This window comes from Manacus candei, unplaced genomic scaffold (genome assembly GCF_025592945.1).
Source record: "Manacus candei isolate 608988 ecotype Guabito, Panama unplaced genomic scaffold, ASM2559294v1 h1tg000014l, whole genome shotgun sequence".
NCBI lineage: Eukaryota > Metazoa > Chordata > Aves > Passeriformes > Pipridae > Manacus > Manacus candei.
The window spans coordinates 37,149,544-37,168,993 of NW_026138062.1; the positions used below are offsets into that span (position 1 = coordinate 37,149,544).

General features: G+C 40.0%; 1 protein-coding gene across 6 annotated transcripts; it reads left to right on the forward strand.

The window, feature by feature from the left end:
• Positions 1-276: 276 nt before the first annotated feature.
• CENPJ (centromere protein J) lies at positions 277-18,956 on the forward strand. Of its 6 annotated transcripts, none has more exons than XM_051779103.1 (17): positions 277-386; positions 1,896-2,402; positions 4,195-4,318; positions 5,085-5,381; positions 5,968-6,112; positions 7,488-7,593; positions 7,884-9,501; positions 12,166-12,298; positions 13,085-13,250; positions 14,289-14,528; positions 15,133-15,232; positions 16,385-16,482; positions 17,152-17,250; positions 17,363-17,503; positions 17,638-17,722; positions 17,816-17,936; positions 18,486-18,956. In XM_051779103.1, exons 2-17 carry the CDS (start codon positions 2,025-2,027, stop codon positions 18,676-18,678), a joined length of 4,044 nt encoding a protein of 1,347 aa, XP_051635063.1. In that variant the 5' UTR covers positions 277-386; positions 1,896-2,024; the 3' UTR covers positions 18,679-18,956. The 6 variants fall into 6 exon arrangements, with proteins under 6 accessions (XP_051635063.1, XP_051635066.1, XP_051635065.1 ...); XM_051779106.1 differs by having other exon boundaries at positions 6,058-6,112; positions 16,385-16,479; positions 18,486-18,955; XM_051779105.1 differs by having other exon boundaries at positions 6,058-6,112; positions 18,486-18,954.
• The last annotated feature ends 494 nt before the right edge of the window (positions 18,957-19,450 follow it).

The window sequence follows — 19,450 nt, forward strand, 5'->3', positions numbered from 1 at the left end:
TCCGGCAGCTTCACCCCAGCAGCAGAGCGGCGCTGACCCAAGATACATTCCGCTCCGCCCCCCGAAGGGCTGTCATCGGGGAGGACCCGAGAGTCACCTGGACCCGCGGAACGCCTTCGGGAGCCAGGAGCAGTCCCAGCTCCGGAGCGAATCCCGCCGCCACTTCCCGCCCCGATATCTCCGGACAGGAGCCGGGCAGAGCTTTCGCTCCTGATGCCTATTAACGGCCTCTTCTCCGCGGGGCTCTCGGGAGCTGTAGTCCCAAACCCCTGCCTTCCCGGCCCGGCCGCCGGGCGGATCCACGGCCTTCGAACTACAGCTCCCAGCGTGCCGCGCGCCGGGGCGGTGCCCGCCTGTGGCGCCGGGAGGCTGTGCGATGGCGGCAGGTTTGTAATCGAAGGAGAGGGCTGGCTGCCGGGACGGCGCGGCGGCGGGACCACCGTGAGGAGCGGCGCCGGGGATGGGGCTGCCGCCCCGCTACCTGCGAGGGGCCGCGGGTCGGAGCTGTCGCGGTGCGGGTGCTTCGGGGCCGGGGGAGCAGCGGGCGCTGTGGGAGCACTTAAGGCGTCCTGTGTGAGGGCGGTATCCGTGTCCGTGAGGGAAGGAGGGCGCCGGGCCCGACCCCTCGGCTCGGCTGAGGAACGTGGCTGTGCTCGTCTCCCCACTGTCGACCTTTGCGGGGATTCCTTTGTCCCTCCTCTCCTTCCCGGTACGGGTCGGCCTGATCCCTGCCAGCTCCTGCGGTTGGCACCTCTGCCGTGAACTTCCTGGGAAGGTTCAGACCAGAGGGTGTCCGAAAGGTGACAGGTAAAACAGACCGTGGACCTTGAGGGCTTGAATTTGCCTCTGCAGGAATCTGCACCTCACTGGGAAACTTCCCGTAGCGTCACAAAACAGAAGGCAGTCGGAAAACATCTCAATAAGGGAATTGCGCTGTTTCTCCCAGTCGTGCTTTCAAACTCTGCTTGGAAGCATAAGCCTTTTTACAGTAGGAAATTTAAGTGAGAGCTGACATGAACTGATCCCTTGGGAACAAGGAAGCTTTATGAAGTTATTTCATGATCACCAGGACTGTTGAGCCTGGGCTGCTGTAGTTGCCTGTCCATTGTCCCCTGCCCCTTCTTTCCTCTGTGTTTCCCCTGACACACCATAGGCACAAGCAGAGGGTTACTTGCCCTGCGGCTAGTTTAAGATAGCAGGGCTGAGTGGCCCGGCTCCTGCTGCCACACTGTCATCGGCAGCAGTTCTGTCTCTTTTTCTTCCTAAGTGAGGAAGTCACTTTGGGTCTCCTCCCTACCTGAATTCGTTCATGGTTTATGGTACTTTTAGGATATGTTGCAGTCTTCAAAATTTCTTTTGGATGGATTACAAAAAAAAAAAAAAAGTAAGTTTTTGGGATAAAGAAGCTAACAGGCTTCTTTTGGGATAAAGAAGCTAAGAGGCTTGGTGGTAGAGTTTCCATAAGAAACAAAGGAATACAAAAAAAAGATAGAGTTGAATTGAAATATAGGTAGTAAAATGTTTGTATTTAGACGGGCATATTTGAAACTTTGCATTAATATGAATGTCCTGTGGGGGAAATCTTTCAACTCATCACCTGCCTTCTTTTGTTGCAAGTGTTTAAAGGAAATTCTGAATCCTTCTCTGTACTACTGAAGAGAATATTATACACAGCATTGTAGTATTTGAAATTATATCAACTGCACTCAAATAAAACGATTAAGAGTTGGATTATGTTTATATTCTGTACAGAAAGTGTTTGTTACTTCTTGTCCAAATGCTTTCTGTTGATTGTGATGTATTTTTATAAATACACCAGATTGGTTAAAAGAGGGTAGCTTACTGGGAATCTGTTATTGTAGATTTCTTATTTTGTTTATCTGCTTAATTTTCAGGTGCTAAAAGTAGATAACTGTCCATACCAAGTACCTGGAACTTTGAAATTTATATTGTCCTAACCCTACATAACGTAACATTGTTATGTTAATGCTAATCAGCAAAGAAAGTGGAGTACCATTTACAAGATGCCAACTGTTGAAAATCCGAGTGGTGAACAGAACTTCATTGCACATTGGATGTTCAATAGTTCCCGTGCTGGAGTCTTGTTAGATCCTAGTTTTACAGGTTTGAACTTCAAGAAAGAAAATTTGTTACCTGGACCTGAAAATATCACAGCTTTACCTGCCGAAGTGTTGCATCTTTCAGACGCCTGTTCTGTAAGTGATGACTCCCTGTGTGAAGAGTCTGGCAGCTCTCATACACTTCAGCAATACAGCACTGGAACATCTTTTCCAGCAGCAGCATGTAATGTGGAAAGCTCTAAACCAGACTTTGTCTGTGGTGAAGTGGATGGTCAGAAAAAATCCGGTTGCAGTGACCCACTCTTAAAAAGGCTTGAACAGGTAAAAGTCCTAGAATTCCTTGACGTACACCCATTAAGATTTAGTTTTTTCCTGCAGATGATTTGTCATGTCTGGAAGTAAGCAAACCCCTTGCAATGTATAGACCACAGCAAGCTTAAAGAGCAAGTCCTAAGTTACGGTTACGTGCACATAAAAGTTGTTGTCCTCCTCATGATGTGCAGTTACAGAGAGTCCAACTGCCATTGTTTCCAGGTGGAAACTGCGGGTTCCAGTTTAAAGCTAAATTGTTCTCAAAATCATTTTACCTTTAAAGGTGCACACAGTTTTACAATGTCCCATTGTTTCTTCACTTGAAGCTGTGGAAATGGGGTGCTGGTCATTACAGTGGTAGTATTTCACCACAAGTAGTGAAGTTGTATGTTCTTGTTGTATTTTCTTGTATCTATAGCAACATCTTTTGTTGGTTCTCAAAGTAGGTGTGAACACTGGTTCTGTTTAGATGAAGAGTTGTTAGTGTTGAATGTGCTAAAGTATCCAAGACATCAGGACAAAAAGATCTGGAATTATAATGCTGTGATGTTACTTACCTTTTTTTTTCTAATGCAAGAATGTCAGGTAATCCACTGTAAGTGTCTGTATGTCTGCTTATAGCTCTTCCCAATTACAGAGAGAGAGAGAGAGAGAGAGTGTCTCTAGAGTAGAATTCCACAACTTTCCTGGTGCTATAAAAGTTTTGTCCTGTATTTTACATGATAGGAAAATATTTATTCACTTTTTAAATATTGTCAGCAGTATCAGTCAGTGGCTAAATGACAAATATTAGCTGGTTAATTGGTATCTTAAGTTATTGTCAATCTCTAACAAAAAAATAATCTGATGCTTGTCACAGCATGAGTTTTTTTCAGTGGTTTTCTGAGGATATTATTATCAGAACAGGTATGATTAATTTAGTAAGTGAAGGGGTTGGAGATGAGACTCGGGTGATCTTTGGATCTTGATCACTAGCTCACAACTTCTACTTGCATAGTGCCTTCTGTTTATACTGGGACTACAAGGGAAATTCAAGGGAAATTTTTGTCTTACCTGTTGAATGACAGTTGTGGCCCAGTTGTTGATCTGTGGAAGGAATTCATCAGACCTTTCCTTTGGAGGAGCTGGAACTAGCACATATGTATGCGTGGGAGATGCAAAGATGGACACAGAGACTCACCACCCATTGCTGTGGTTTGGTAGCGTACAGAATGCCCTGCCTTCATATGACCCTCAAAGTTGGTATTGAGGCAGGGCCAGGGACTCCTGCTGCACAAGAAAACGAAGATTGGATTACTGAATTTAATCAGCATTTTAATTCTTTTTTTTTTCAAGTAGCTTCATGAGTCTTAATGTTGCTCAGTGCTCTTTCCCCTCTCTTGTTCCTTTGCATCAGTATTGTTCACTGTAACTGAGACCTTGGAGAGAGGAAAGAAAAAAATCCACTTTTTCTAAAGCTTTAATTATTATGAAGTATTTAATACTTTAATAAAAACACAGCATAGTAGAAGTTGACATTGAAAGAGCAGGATTGAAATGTTTTTCCCATGCAGTAGAAATGAATGTTCTGATTTCTATTTTTTGCAGATTGGTCAATTAAAGACTAGTGGAACTGTTAATCATGCAAAGTGGAAATAGCATGTGTATTCTTAGATAGAAAAATTCTTAATTTTCTCTATATTACACTGGCCTAATGGAGCATCTTTAAAACAATAAATACCTGCTGTCTTGATGCTGCTAATCCTGTGGCACATTCTAAATAAACCTAGCCTCTAATACATTTATTTTTTTGTTTGAAAAGCTGAAGGAATTGCAACGACAGAAACAGGAACAGCTAAAGAAACAACAGATGGAGCAACTTCAATGGCTAATGGAAGAGCAGCAGAAGCTACTTAGCATGGTGTCTGGCCAGACAGCAGCTCTTGGTAAGTTGAGAAAAAAAGCATGATGTACTTCGAATAAACTGAAAAATTTAATCTCATTTTCCAGTTAAAATCTTAAAGTGTATTCTGTGTTCTTCATCTTAAGATTTGATTAGTCTTCATCTTTGACTTGATTAGTCAAAGATAAATGTTGCATTGCTTCAGTGCCTGAAAAATTGAGTGCTGCTGTCGAAGGAATACTGTCCTGTTTTTATAAAGTGCCAACTGTAATTGTAACTTGATCAATATGCACTATGATGTGTAAAACAAAGTTACTTTCCTTTCTGATTAGCTGTTTCTCATAGTACTTTTGATTGCTTTAAACCTGCAGTGTAGCCAAATGAAGTTCCCCAGTGTTTGTGTTCATGCACATCGTGTTCAGGTAATGATCTGAACTAGACTAGAAAGCTGATCTGTATTTAAAAACAAACACTTGTAACTTGTATCAGTTTTCCAGTCTTGTTTGCTGTGTGCACAGAGAGGGGACAGTTCTTGGCTGGAAAAAGCTTTTAGAGTTGAGCAGTGGTATTTTCTTCTCTTGGCAGTATCAGTTCAACCTGATTTAAATGATTTTCTGTGACAATTCATTTAGGGCTTATCTTAGGACAACAAAAGCAAGATTGCCTAATCACTTATTCTTGATCAGTAATGTAAGATTGGAGGCTGGGTGATCAGTCTTGTTCCTCAGTGCCATTTCTTTTCTCCTGTGGAACAGTAGTGTTGTAATACAAATACAATGACACAGCCATTTTCTTCTTCTAATTTCAAGGCTATACTCTAACAGCTGAAAGTCAAAAGCTAAGACCTGGGCATTCTTCAGGCTTAACAACTTTACACCAATTGCCATCATCTGCATATCAGAATATCTTTGAAGACAGAACTCATGCTCCGATTGTTGCTTCATATACACAAGACAATGATTCTTTACCAACGTTAAACAACAAAGAATGCACCTCATCTTTGAAGAACAGTCTTTCAGAAGTTTCTGCCTGTGAAAAGCCAGGTCCATGTGTGCCTATGAAAAGGCCAAATTGTTTGAACAACACGGAAGACAAATACATTACTGGTTAGTCATTTATAGAAAGATAAATTGGTGGTGGGTTATTTTCCCCTTATAGTTACTGAGCATAATTTTATACTGCTTATTTTGAAGATCTTCTGATTTTTTTGGTTTACTTGATTTATTGGTTGGTTTACTGACAGCTTACAAACCTCAGAGTGTTCCTGTTGTTGTCCATGGAAGCTTTGTTAAACGCAGTATGAGACAAAAATCAAATTCTTCTCAATTTATACATACATATGTGGGAAACAGAAGCTTGATAAGAGAGCTCTTCAGTAGAGCAGACATCAAAATTTGTTCACTTATTTTTTTAAGCCATACATTAACAACAGCAAAGAAGATAAACAATCAGAATGGATTATTTAAAGTCTGTGGAATTTTTTTAATGCATAATTGGATGTTCCCGTAAAAAGAAAGTGCAAATTCAAATAAAAATTAATTTGGGGAAATCTTAGGACTATTTTGTGTAGGAATTAAGATGACGTTGCCATGAAGCTCCCTTCTGGTTTTAATCTGACCTGAATGCTGTTAAAGTATGTGCTGAAAACTGATTTGTTGTTGGGACAAAAAGAAAATTCTGTTACTTTCATAGGAAAAAACATGTGGTGTCCAGAAAAAAAGATGGAACTATTAATGGAGAGTGAAGATAATCCCATTGATTCTTTATGTGTGGGAATTGCAGATCTCTCTGAAAATTCCAGCGGAGGTGAACATTTGCGGACTAATACAGAGGAAAGGTAATTCAGACCATGCTTACCCAGTTCTTATCAAATAACACAAGTTTGGTTGGATTCTGAGTCCTGATTAGAAGAGTCTGATACTTGCAATTTATGTAGCTTTCTCAACCAAGGATTCAATTTTTCTGGATACTGTGGTGACCTGTAATAAGAAAGGCTCTTGCTTGAAATTGCTTGTGCTGTAAAAGATGTGATGTTGTGTATTGGAGGAAGAGGTGTGTGTGCAACCTGGGGTAATGCCAGCTTAGAAGCATGTTTTAGTATAGCTCAGTATATAAGCAGTTATCATTATTGTTCCCAGTTTATTACAACCTCCTATCCACGGTTAGGTGCTGAAAGTAGTAACATGAAGGAGGAGTGTGACTGTGACTTTTTAGTCAGGAGTTAAGATTATTTAAAATGTTAAATGCCAGTTTGGATGGAGCCCTGAGCAACCTGGTGTAGTGAAAAGTGTCTCTGCCCGTGGCAGGGGGGTTGGAACTGAATGATCTCTAAGGTCCTTTCCAACTCAAACCATTTTGTGATTCTGTGAAATGTCTGTATATGGCTAAGAACTAATGACAGTGCTTGTGGCAGAAGCCTTCTCATGTACGTGGCCAGGTTTTGGTAGTGGGGGGCTAAGGGGTGGCTTCTGTGAGAAGCTGCTGGAAGCTTTCCCTATGTCTGGTAGAACCAATGCCAGCTGGCTCCAGGATGGACCTGCCACTGGCCAAGGCTGAGCCCATCAAGGATGACAGTGACACCTCTGTGATAACATACTTAGGAAGAAATAAAAACTTACTGTGCAAATGAAATTGCAGCCAGAGTGGAGAACATGTGAACAACAGTATAAACACCAGGGCCAGTGGAGAAGGAGGGGCAGGAGGTGCTCCAGGCACCAGAGCTGAGGTTCCCCTGCAGCCCGTGGTGCAGACCGTGGTGCAGCAGCCGTGCCCCTGCAGCCCATGGAGGTCTACAGGGGTGCAGAGATCCACCTGCAGCCTGTGGAGGAGACCCATGCCGGAGCAGGTGGATACCTGGAGGAGGCTGTGACCCCGTGGGAGGCCCGTGCTGGAGCAGGGTCCTGACAGGGACCTGCAGACCTGTAGAGAGAGGAAAAGTGAAAGAAACCCAAAACCTGCATACAATATATTTTATATATGTGTATTAACTGCTGCAGGGGTTTGATAAACTGTTTCTCAAAAGATAAACATGTAGTGTTAAAATGCATTTCTCAGATTAACCTAATGACTGAAACACCTCATGATTTGTCATCTTTTATACAATTACACCTTAAGTCTTTGAATAGCAGTGATGTTAAACATATTTATTTTATAGAGAATTATAAGAGTTGTTATAGGCTTATTTTATATATTTTTTTCTTTAATTACACTAGACCTATTAAAGCTGCAATACATGAGAAGAAACAGACCTTTGAAGAATTCTTGGAAGAACAGATACAACTAGAAGAGCAGCGTCTGGAGCAAAACCAGAAGTTGCAGGTTATTTATTAATATTTTTAAAAACTTTATTCTTCTTTCTGTTTTGTGTCAAGATGTGATAGGTGCTTAAAAATGTACAGGGTACATGCTGGTATTGAAAGCTAACATGTTGCATTCCTAAAAATAAAACAGTAAGTGTCAAATACTCCACTTGTTTAAGTCTTTAGAAATCCAGTAGAAATGTACCATCTAAATTCCTGCTCTAATGTGAGGTTTATTTGAAGAAATCTTCATACTGTGTGAGGAGCTTTTTAACATTTTGTGGTTTACTTTTCTTTACTCATTTTCAGGAGACAAATGGATCAGCTGTTCAAAGACCAGTGACCAAAAGACCCTTCCTGAAAAGAGGAGAAGGCTTAACAAGATTCACTAATGCCAAATCTAAAATTACAAAACTCGGAGAAAACACCTCAAAACTTCAACAAAGGGCTTCAGATGACAGAAATGTTATTAAAGTGGACAGATCACAAACACAGAAGAAAACTATGCCTCCTGGCAAAGAACTGGTTTCTGAAAATCCTTTTGCACCATGTAAAAAATACAACCACCCTAATAAAGCAAAACATTGCCCTATTCAGAAGACGGTGGTACTCAGGAATCACAGTGGAGAAAATATCTTGCCATTAGAAACAAAAATGCAATCAGGAAAAAATTATGATGGACAGATGAGAGATTATTACGCATCAGAAATTAATAACAAAACAGAAAATAAAGAGAACAGAGTAGAATTTGCTAAGTCTAATACTGGCAAAATCAAAGACAAATTGCCTGGCACAGAAAAGTCTCAGTTGTCTCAAGAGCTGGCCAGTGCCTTCTCTAATTCTAAACATACTATAGGTCACCCTGTAAAAGATTCAGAACTATCTTTTGAAATTTCATTTCAGAATAAGCTGGAGAACTGGGAAAAAGAAAAAGAAAAAGAGACTCTAGAATTAGATGAGTTTTTGTTTCTAGAACAAGCTGCAGATGAATTATCTTTCTCAAGTAATTCCTCATTTGTGCAAAGGGTCTTGGATCGAGATCTGCAAACTTTAAAAGGCCGTAGAATGTCTTCTACCCCTATAAAGGCAAAACAGCAGCAAGTAAAGGTGCTGGCTGTTGAACTCACAAATGAGAAAAATGAAAGGGCAGACTGCATAGCACAGGAAAATATACCTAATAGCCCAGTTATGCACTCAGTCTCAAATTCAGGAGCAGATTCTAGAATGAAGGATCCATTGAATAAAACAGACAATGTAATATTTTCAGCTTCTTCTGTGAAAACAGCTCCTGCTTTAAAAAGTAATCACTGGATTGTAAATGAAGATGAGGGCAGCGGTGATACTACTACAGATTCTGAGAGTAGATTTGAGGCCACACTGAAGCATGACAACAAGGATGCTAAGACATCCTTTGTGAGCCATAGGGAAAGTGATCCGGAATTTTTTGATTGTGGAAGTTCTGTTACAGACATCAGCAAAGAAAGCATAAATGGAGATGCTGACCTTGGCTTGTCAGACAAAGATTGCAGTGCACTGTCAAAGCAAAAGATTAGAAGAGCTACAGACGATCACAGAAGTGTGTCATGTTTAAGGAGGAGTAAGTTTGAATTTGATGATGAAAGAACATGGAGTGATCTTGATGAAAATTATGTTAGCAGTGATTTACCTGAAAAATACACTAGAATACCTTCGCAGATGGACTTTCCCAGACAAAATGATTCACCTGTCCCAGATAAAGCAATAAAGAGAAAAGTTGCCTCAAAGAAAGCAGATGAAATGTCCAAAGAGTCTGCAGTGGACAGTGATTCAAATGGACCTCCTGCATCAAACCTGATGATGAAACTGTTTCCTTCACTGAAACCGAAACAGAAGGCAGGCTGTCACTTGGAACGTGAAACCAAATCGAATGTGGAACAGGATCCAGGAGGTGAGAGAACAGCAACTGGTAGGAAATGTTGAAAAGGACATATATTACAAGTCTTTCCTTCTAGCTCTTAAGCTGCAACCTGACATTGCACCAAAGGGTGTAAGTACAGACTTCTGCCACAGGGAATGGCCCTATTCTCCCCTTACATCTCTGGTTGCGTGTCTGATGCCAGGTCTGATGATTATGCAGATTACAGAATGACTATAATTGGTGAAAACATTTTATTTTATTATTTAGTTTTTCTTTTTTTCCCCTCTGGAGGCTAGTTTTTGTCAGATCAGCTCATTGAAGTAGCTTGATCACTGTTTCTGAATCAAGGAAAGTATCAAAGGCAAGCCAAAAATGAAGTGGTACCTCCCTTTACACTACAGTAGGTTAATGCTATGCACTGCTAGGTTAGCTTGTTCCTCTTAAAAAATACAAGAAAGTGGCAGCCCTGTCCATATTATCAAAGTGTAGTATAGTATCTAGAGAATTCATGTGGAATGTGGGAAATGTGGATTCATTTCTTTGCTTTGCCCAAGTTGATTTCATCTATATGGTTACAGTCTGTGGAGGACTGCCTCTAAAACTTCCTGTTGAAGCTGTTGTGTTTCTGCTATCATAAAACATGGAGTTGTTCAGTGAAAGCATGAAGGCGCAGCCTCCCATTTAAATCTTCGGTCTGTAAGGTTGTGATCTTGGTTTCAAATGCTGCTCCAGTGAATGTTTAGGATTTTGTTTAGGTTTTTATGATAAGCCAGTTGATGTAATCTTTTTGGATTTCAGAAAAGCTTTTGATACCATCTCTCCCAGTATCCTTCTGGACAAAATGTCCAGCACACAGCTGGATAAACATGTCATGTGGTAGGTGAGCAATTGGCTCATGGGACAGGCACAAAGGGTAATAGTGAATGGGGTGACATCAGACTGGAGACCTCTCACCAATGGGGTTCTACAGGGCTCCATCTTAGGTGCTGTGCTCTTCAACATCTTCATAAATTACTTGGACATAGGACTTGCAGGTACACTGAGTAAATTTGCCAATGATACTAAATTGGCAGGAACTGTTGATTCCCTTGAAGGCAGGGAGGCCCTGAGGAGAGACCTCAACAAATTAGAGGACTGGGCAATCACCAACTGTATGAAGTTTAACAAGGGCAAGTGCCGGATTCTGTACCTGGGATGGGGCAACCCTGGACATTTGTACAGACTGGGGAGTGAGATGCTGGAAAGCAGTGCTGCAAAAAGGGACCTGGGGGTGCTGGTTGACAGCAAGCTGACTATGAGTGAGCAGTGCCCTGGCAGCCAGGAGGGCCAACCCTGTCCTGGGGGGCATCAGGCAAAGCATCGCCAGCTGATCGAGGGAGGGGATTGTCCCGCTCTGCTCTGCACTGGTGCAGCCTCACCTTGAATATTGTGTGCAGTTTTGGGTGCCACAACACAAGCTATTAGAGAGTGTCCAAAGGAGGGCAACAAAGATGGTGAAGGGCCTTGAGGGGAAGCCGTATGAGGAGTGGCTGAGGTCACTTGGTCTGTTCAGCCTGGAGGAGACTGGGGAGAGACCTCATTGTTGTCCACAGTGAGAGGCACTGATATCTTCTCTGTGGTGACCAGTGATAGAACCCAAGGGAATGGCCTTGAAGTTGTGTCAGGGGAGGTTTAGGTTGGATACTGGGAATAGGTTCTTCACCCAGAGGGTTGTGGGGCAGTGGAACAGGCTCCGCATGGAAATGGTCACAGCACCAAGCCTGACAAAGTTCAAGAAATGTTTGGACAGTGCTCTCAGGCACATGGTGTGATTTTTTGGATTGTCCTGTGCAGGGCCAGGAGTTGGACTCAGTGATCCTTGTGAGTCCCTTCCAACTCAGAATATTCTGTGATTCATAGGAAAGCTGCTACTTTTACTTATTGTTTTCTGGAGAATGGATTGTGTTGTTTAAAGGTTGTGTTGTTTAAAGGTACCTGCTAGATGTTTGCAGGAAGAGGGGTAGGGGTTTTTTTACAGAATTTGAGAGTATTTAAGGATGAATGAGGCAAGTATCTACACTGCAACATCAATATTTAGGCTCTTATGTTGCATACTCAGACTATTAAAACCCTGGGATTGTTAAGTAGGGACTGAACAGCAAACTGGGATGGCAAAAAAGCCCACAAAAAACCTTCCTATTATCAGCCTCTGCAAGAGATTTCACATCAGTGTTGAGTGTGAGCAGACACTGTTGTAAGTAAAACTTGAAAAAACTTATAACCGTAAACTTTCCTATTTGATATGCCTTCATACTGATGCATATATATAGTATGTACATGTACATACACATTTACCATGTACATTCATTATACCCTTATGCCTTCATTTTATCTCTGGTTTGATGTGAAGCCCTTCACATCCAGTTCCAAATATGTGTTAGTTCTATGAAGATGACCAATGTATTCAATACTTAAAAGTACTACAGGGGTGATAGATCTACTCAATATTTGAGGTACTTCAGTAAATAGTACAGAATGCTTTAAAACGTTAACTTCTGTGTTATTTGAATAGTAGAAGAGTTTACAATGTTACTACTGTCTCTAAAATATTTTTTTTTTTTTTTTTTTACAATTTTTAAGCTGGTATGTAATAATTGTTTTCTTCAGTCTTATGGATGCTGCTTAGATAACATGTATCTGGCTGTGCTTTGACAGGAAATACTGTTCCATCCCAGCTACTGAGAGAGAGACTCACTGAACTGGAAACTGAAATAGAGAGATTCCGAGCTGAAAACACAACTCTAAGTAAACTCCGTGAAGAAAGAGAGCAGGCCTTGGCAAATATCAGGTAATTCTTAAATGAAACATTTTGGTTGCATTCACTTACATAGTATGTTGCAGACTACCACGATGTCCAGTTAGTTACCAACAGCACAGGTAAACAATTCATGTGTATCAGTTACAGTGGAGATTGGTCAAGAGACTTAGACAGAAATTATAGTATTAAGAATCTCTGCTAGGTTAATATGTTACCATTAAAAGTTATACTTGAGAGAATTTGTGTACTTTTGTTCTGAGGGATAACACAGTCCTAAATTGGTCTTGCAGAACTGATCTTCACACTAACATGACTGATGCTTTTGCTTTGGATTGGATGTTTGTACAAACTGAGAATCTTTTAATTTGTACTGGGGCATTTATAAGCAACATACAGAGCAGAATAATTGCCTCTGATGACTTAAATGTGGCACACCTGTTCCTAACACAGCCACTTTTGTTTGGAAACAGTATTGTGTCTTTGGCTGATGTTTGATTTGTGACCTTCTGCTATTGGCAGATTCTTTTCCCTGGTACTTTTAGAGGAATGGAATATTTAGCCAAATCTTTTCTAAATTCAGGATAACTTTTGTGACTAGAAGATATAAAAATATAAATTGTTGGACTCCAAACGCTAACTGTGTGATAATTCTTACTCCTTAAATAAGTAATACCATTTATAGGTAAGTCTTCCTGGAGGTAATAGATGTTGGGTTGGAATCAATGACCACAAAATACTGAGTCTTCATTTTTTTTCTTAAAATCCAGATTTGAAGTAGATTTGGGCTAAAACAACAACTTTGTTTCATAATTATAGGAAAGAAATTGCAGACTTTGAGCAGCAGAAAGCCCAAGAACTGGCTGAAATAGAAGAATATAAAAAAAAGGAAATGAAAAAACTGCAAAAGGAGCGCAAAGTTTTTGAAAAATATACTGCAGAAGCTAGAGCAATTCCAGATAAAAAAGAACGTGATGAAATTCAGGTATAAGAACGTATTATTCTTCTAGTCCACACAGGAACATGGAAATTCAATTAAAGGCAGTCAACAACTATGTTATAACTTAGTTGAAAGTTTACAAGTGATTCCAAGATGGGAACTGGTAGCAGACATGGGTTAGTGGTGGACTTGGCAGTGCTGGGTTTACAGTTGGATTCCATGATCTTGAAGGTTTTTTCCAATCTAAATCATTCTAATTGAGGAAGAAAACTACAGTCTTCACAAGGTTGTTTGATGGTTTTTAAGGCAAAAACTCCTAACAAGCAAATCTTTTTGTCACATTTCCATAGTAAAAACTGCTCGTGACTGTGATAGAATGATCTTCAACTTTGAAACAAAATTACCAGAGTTAAAATATTAAGTTGTAAGTTTTTATTCATGGTAGTGGATCAAAATGCAAAGTAGAACTGCACAGTTTTATTCTAACTGTTGTACAGTCAATGTAGTAATCTTCTACAATTTTCAGAGTTACATTTTTTATCTTCTGGTATCAGAGATTGTTTGTTCCTTCCTTGTCAGGATGTATCGTGTATGAGATGTACAGACAAGTCACATTAAGCACCACACAGGGATTTCCCTCGTCCTTCCCTACACATTTTCCTTACTTCAAAAGACTGAGCTGGCTGTGCAGATTTATGTGTGTTTTGTGTGACTGTGTCCTCCCTTGTTTTTCCTGTGCCAAGATTTTTGAAGGGCCCTGTCAAGGGTAGCCTTAATGATTTAATGTTTGTCTCAAGTGTATTTGTACTGGCCAATCTATTAAGTGTAAAGGATGCCAAGAGAGCAATAAAAACAATTACTGTGATAGAAGTTGAGCTTATAAAGTTGGTAGTCTAAAGTAAATCTCTTTCAGGGAAGAAAACTTCTCCTGTCTTTCACCCTCTGCACTACTAAGTTAACCTTACTTTTTTGCCACTCTTGTGCCTTTTTTGTGTGCTTGTATTTCTATTAGAAATTAAAAAAATATTTTGATATATTAAAAAAATGAAAGCTCTTTAATTTTTAAATGTGCATTTTTCTAAGGCTTTAAAACAACAGATTGCAGAGTTACAGGAAGATTTAAAACGAAAAGAGGCAAAATGGTCAACTACCCATCGGCGCCTGAAAGATCAAATAGAAGCTTTAGTAAATGAGAATTTGGAGCTAAAAGAAGAAGTCAAAATTATGGAGAAGTTCCGTCTAGAAGCCTGGAAGAAAACAGAAGCTGCTGGAAGCAAGAGGAAAATAGAAAACTCTGCGATGGCTTTAAAAAGAGCAGAATCTGTACGTTATTAATTTTGGTGTTTTACATATATCTGTGTGAATACTCATGGATTTTGTGTCATATACTTGGATTCCAATAGCTACAACTTAGCTGTTTAATTTACTAATCTGGGGACTACAGTAGTGGTGACAGAGAATTTTGTTAATGTCACATTCTTTCCAGATGTGAATGTTCACAATGTGCAACATCCCTTTTGTTGAGGAACTCATCTTAGAAATTCAAAATGATGCAGTTATAAGAGAAAAATCATTGGTGGGGTCTAGCCTGTGACCTTCTGCCCCTTAAGGATCAACCACAAAAAGCAGGGAGTTCACAACTGTCTAAAGCAGTTATGTTAAGTTTTGAAACTGTAACTATTATTCTGGATTGCTTGCACCAAATTAACATTCCGTAGTTGTTGGTAGTGAGGGAGCAGATGGAGGAAGAGCTCTGAAGTGCAGCTTGGGCTACATGAGATAAGCCTTTCTGCTGACCAAGTCTCAAAAATGTATAGTTGGTGAAAAAAGCTTCCACTAACTTTCATGTCATATGGTCAATAAATTTTGTTGATGTTGTATGAACAGTTTTATGTCACATAAACCACAGATACTCCCTTTCTTTTAGTGTCTACCAAATAGAGGCTCCAAAAGTCAAACTGCATCTCTGCTTCTTCCAGTACAGAAGGGCAGCAAAATGAATGGCAAAAGTTATTCACAGGCAAAAGGTAAAAATGTTTTTCTGATCAGAGAATTCTGTTAAGTCTTTAAAACTAATGTGAATTTTTGCTTTGTGGAGTGCATCACCACCTCAAAAGTAGTAATGGGCTTGAGCATAGGGTAGGATTCTGGAGAAAGCTGTGATGAGACCAATCTCAGAGTGAGAATGCTTCTGGTCATATTTGGTAGTCTGGAGCATAGCAGAAAGTGTTTTCTGTAATCCAAAATTACAGAAAATTACATTCATCATTTGTGTTCTCCAAGCTGTTGATTAGATCACAGAATCATAGAACAGTTTGGGTTGGAAGGGACCTCAAAGATCATTTAGTTCCACTGTCTGGCCATGGGCAGGGACACCTTCCACTAGACCAGGTTGCTCAAAGCCCCATCCAACCTGGCCTTGAACACTTCCAGGGTAGGGCATCCACAGCTTCTCTGGGCAACCTGTTCCAGTGTCTCACCACCCTCCCAGTGAAGAATTTCTTCCTAACTTCTACATGACTGTGTTGAGAGCATCGGAACTGCTGTGTCTCTTCTGAATCTTCTGTTATCAGGATCTATAATCATATGGGCAATGCTGTAGCAGGTATTCCTTGTTCACATTTAGGAGTAAAGCCTGTTTGCCTTCCTAATGAATAATCAATGGAAAGTAACTGCAGGGTATTTTTTGACACTTCTGACAGCTCAACCAACCATCGTGTTACATGTTAGAGGAGTATGTTCCAGAATTGGGGGTGTTTTTATTTTGGTAATTTGACAGGAGAGACATGGGAAAAGTATGCTGATCAGTTCCTGTTAAAAAGGTTGTATTAATCTTATTTTATTCATTACAAGGCGTAACTAAAAATATTGTCTAAATTCCTGGGGAGAGGGGAGGGAATCCTTTGTAAATCTACAGAGATGAAATAGGAGAAGAAAGTGTGTTTATGCCTATTGCAATGATTCTTCAGTTGTAGATTCTTGCTGACACAAGAAGCAATGGTAGTGACTGATTCTTTTATTGGCACATGCTGATTCTTTTAATAAATATGCTGCTTTCAGTTACTACTGCACTTAAGAAATGTAGGTGTCCTGTACAACTTGACCTCATATATAACTGTAACACTTAAACCATACTTTAATTTCAGTGTCCAATTTAACTGTTACATGTATCTGAGTAGGAAAACTTTCTAGAACACCTGCATCCGGACCTGCTAAGGACAGAAGCAACTCTGAGACAGTAACAGCACTAGAAGATTCTTCTAAGACTTTTATGGTAGTAAGTCCTGATTTTTAAGGGGGAGGAAAAAGCCTAAAAGAAAATGTTATTTGTATTTAATTGAGTATATGGAGGGTGACGGATAAGGCTGTTGACTCACCTTCTTATGTTCAACTTTTACGGTCATACCAGAAAATGGCTAGTCAATGAAGAGTGTTTTACCCATATCTAGTAGATGCATTATTCTTTCGCTCAGGAAAGAAAATAAACTAATAATTTCTTGCTCTTTTGAATTTTGCAAAATGTTTTACCGTTTAAGAAAGTTAAAAAAGATGGGTGTTTATATGCTCCATGTAGGGTAACTGTGCAAGGATCTTGTAAGTAGTTGAATTAATTCTTACATTAATTGCTGTAGGTAACATTCAGGCTTTATGGAACTTCATCATTTCATACCTTAATGTGGATCTCTTAAGGAAACTGAGCACCATGCTACAACACACCATTGAATTCCACTTTAGTTCAGACTACAGCTGACCAGGGTCAACCAATTATTGTTGAGTCTGAGTCTGTTTTACCATTTGAATTATACTAGGAGTTGCTTAAACTCCAGGTTGTGGTTATGCCTTCCCACACTTGTCTTCCTCCCACAATGCTCCTTGTTTCCTAAAATACCTGTCAGCCTGGGAAAAAATGTATACAAAGCTTGATTTAGTTTTTTTGTCATCTTAGGACATCTCTCCTAACGAAGCTCATGTGTCACTACCATCTGGTCCTGCATATATGGGCAGTGAAGAGATAGAGAGAGAAACTACTTATCCTGATGGAAAGGTAAAATAAGAGCTTAGCACTCTGAAATTCAGGAAGACAGCTGTTATGAACGATGAATGGCAACATAAAGTATGACGGCTCAATACTAACCTCTCTGCAACGTTTTCATTAGGTTGAGCAAGTTTTGAAAAATGGCTGTCACCTCGTATTTTTTCCCAATGGAACATGGAAAAAAGTGGGTTCTGATGGAAAAACTGTAACTATAACCTTCTTCAATGGGGATGTGAAGCAGGTTATGCCTGATCAAACAGTGGTATGTATCATGCATCTTCAGGCTTTTTCAATAAATATTTATTAAACATATATAAAGAAACACTTATTAAATACATGTGCACACGTACTTAAAATTTCTTACTAGTTATGTTAAATCTGAACTGTTTTCTGCAGATTTATTATTATGCTGATGCTAAGACTACACATACTACATACTCTGATGGCTTAGAGGTCTTGCAGTTTTCAAATGGACAAATAGGTAAAGAAAACATCCAACCCACCTGTCAGAATTAGTGCCCATAGATATCTATGTATTTGTGTAATAAGCATCTTGTCTCAAAATACATTTCAGAGAAGCATTATCCTGATGGCAAGAAGGAAATTACCTTCCCTGATCAAACTATTAAGAACTTATTTACAGATGGACAAGAAGAAAGTATCCTTCCAGACGGTACCATTGTTCGTGTTCAGCCGTAAGCTTTCCCTTCTTGGGTCCCGTGGCCTGGGGATGGGAGAGGGGCACTATATGGTGACAGATCTAGTTCTACCAGTTTACATTTGAATGTACTGTATTGTGAACATGTATTTACTGCTTGAGTTTTGGGCTTTTCTTCTGGTAGCCTGGAGGAGACAAAGCCTGAATGCCTGAGCGTATTGTCCCGACCTGGGAGACTTTTCTAATTTGTATGTAATTCTAGAAAACACAGGAGAACAGGACTAGGAAGTGGGTCTGACTGACAGTGCCCAAAACATCCAGTTTTAATCTTTTCTTGGACTGTTGCAGCAATGGATTTAGTGCAGAGAAAGAGCATTAGAGGCTCACAAGAAGCCATGTCAGTTTTGCAGAAACAGGTTTTTGAATATGACCAGCTGCGACGATATTTAACAGATTTTTCCACAAATACTGTATTTCTTAAAATTCTTACTTCATTTAGGCTTGCACAGTTGCTGTTCTGAGATTCATCTTAAGCCTATGTATGATCTTACAAAGGATTGGTTGTTTTTTTTCCCCTTTAATGCAGAGACGGAAGCAAAACTATAGAGTTCAATAATGGCCAGAGGGAACTACACACATCACAGTTCAAGAGACGGGAATACCCAGATGGTTCTGTCAAGACTGTGTACATGAATGGACAGCAGGAGACGAAGTATGGCTCTGGAAGAGTCAGAGTAAAGGACAAGGATGGAAATATTATCATGGACACTAAGTTGTAGGCAGTGTCAAAACTGCTGAAGTGTTAAGACACCAGCAAAAATAATGTACATTTCTGTAAACAAGAAGCAAAAACCCTTTAAGCTTGTTGTGTATATATAGTGTTTATAGTTTTTACAAAATAAATTTATTTTTAAGTGAGTGCTACATCAGAGTTTTGCCAGTTTTTTTTTCCCCACTCCAACTTTTAAGGAGCAGTTTATTGATTCAGTATTCTGGCATGTGTGGTTTAAAGGCTGTTTTTTAAAATCAGCTGTCAGAGGAAATCTAACAGCTGTAGATTACCTTATTTTAGACATCTAAGAGAAGATTCCTCAATCCAAGTCATGCTGTTTTAACTCCTGCTGTGGTGAAATACAGCAGATGGCCAGAATTAAGAGCCTGGGTGTCAGTTTACTTACTGCTTGACTTAAAAGAGTAAATGAATGGCAGCACTCCTGTTCAGTCAGCCTTAGGCTATTCGTTTTCCTTCGTAATATTTTTTTTTCATCTCTCAGTTAGGAGGCAACAGCATTGACAGACCACAAAATCTGTTCTATAAACTGCTCATCTATATTCATAAGGCTAGGACAGGTTGAGACTGGGGGACAAGTTAATTCTCCAAGCTACTCAGAAACACCAGAAGATTAACAAAGGTCATCTCATCCAGTCCTCCCACCTCACAGATGTTTTTAAGGTGACTTGTCTTTTAAAATTCTGCAGTACTTACTCTAGAAAAGGGTTGCTACCAGGCTGGCTGCTCCAATTCCATTTCTGTGGATGGTGAAAACTTCA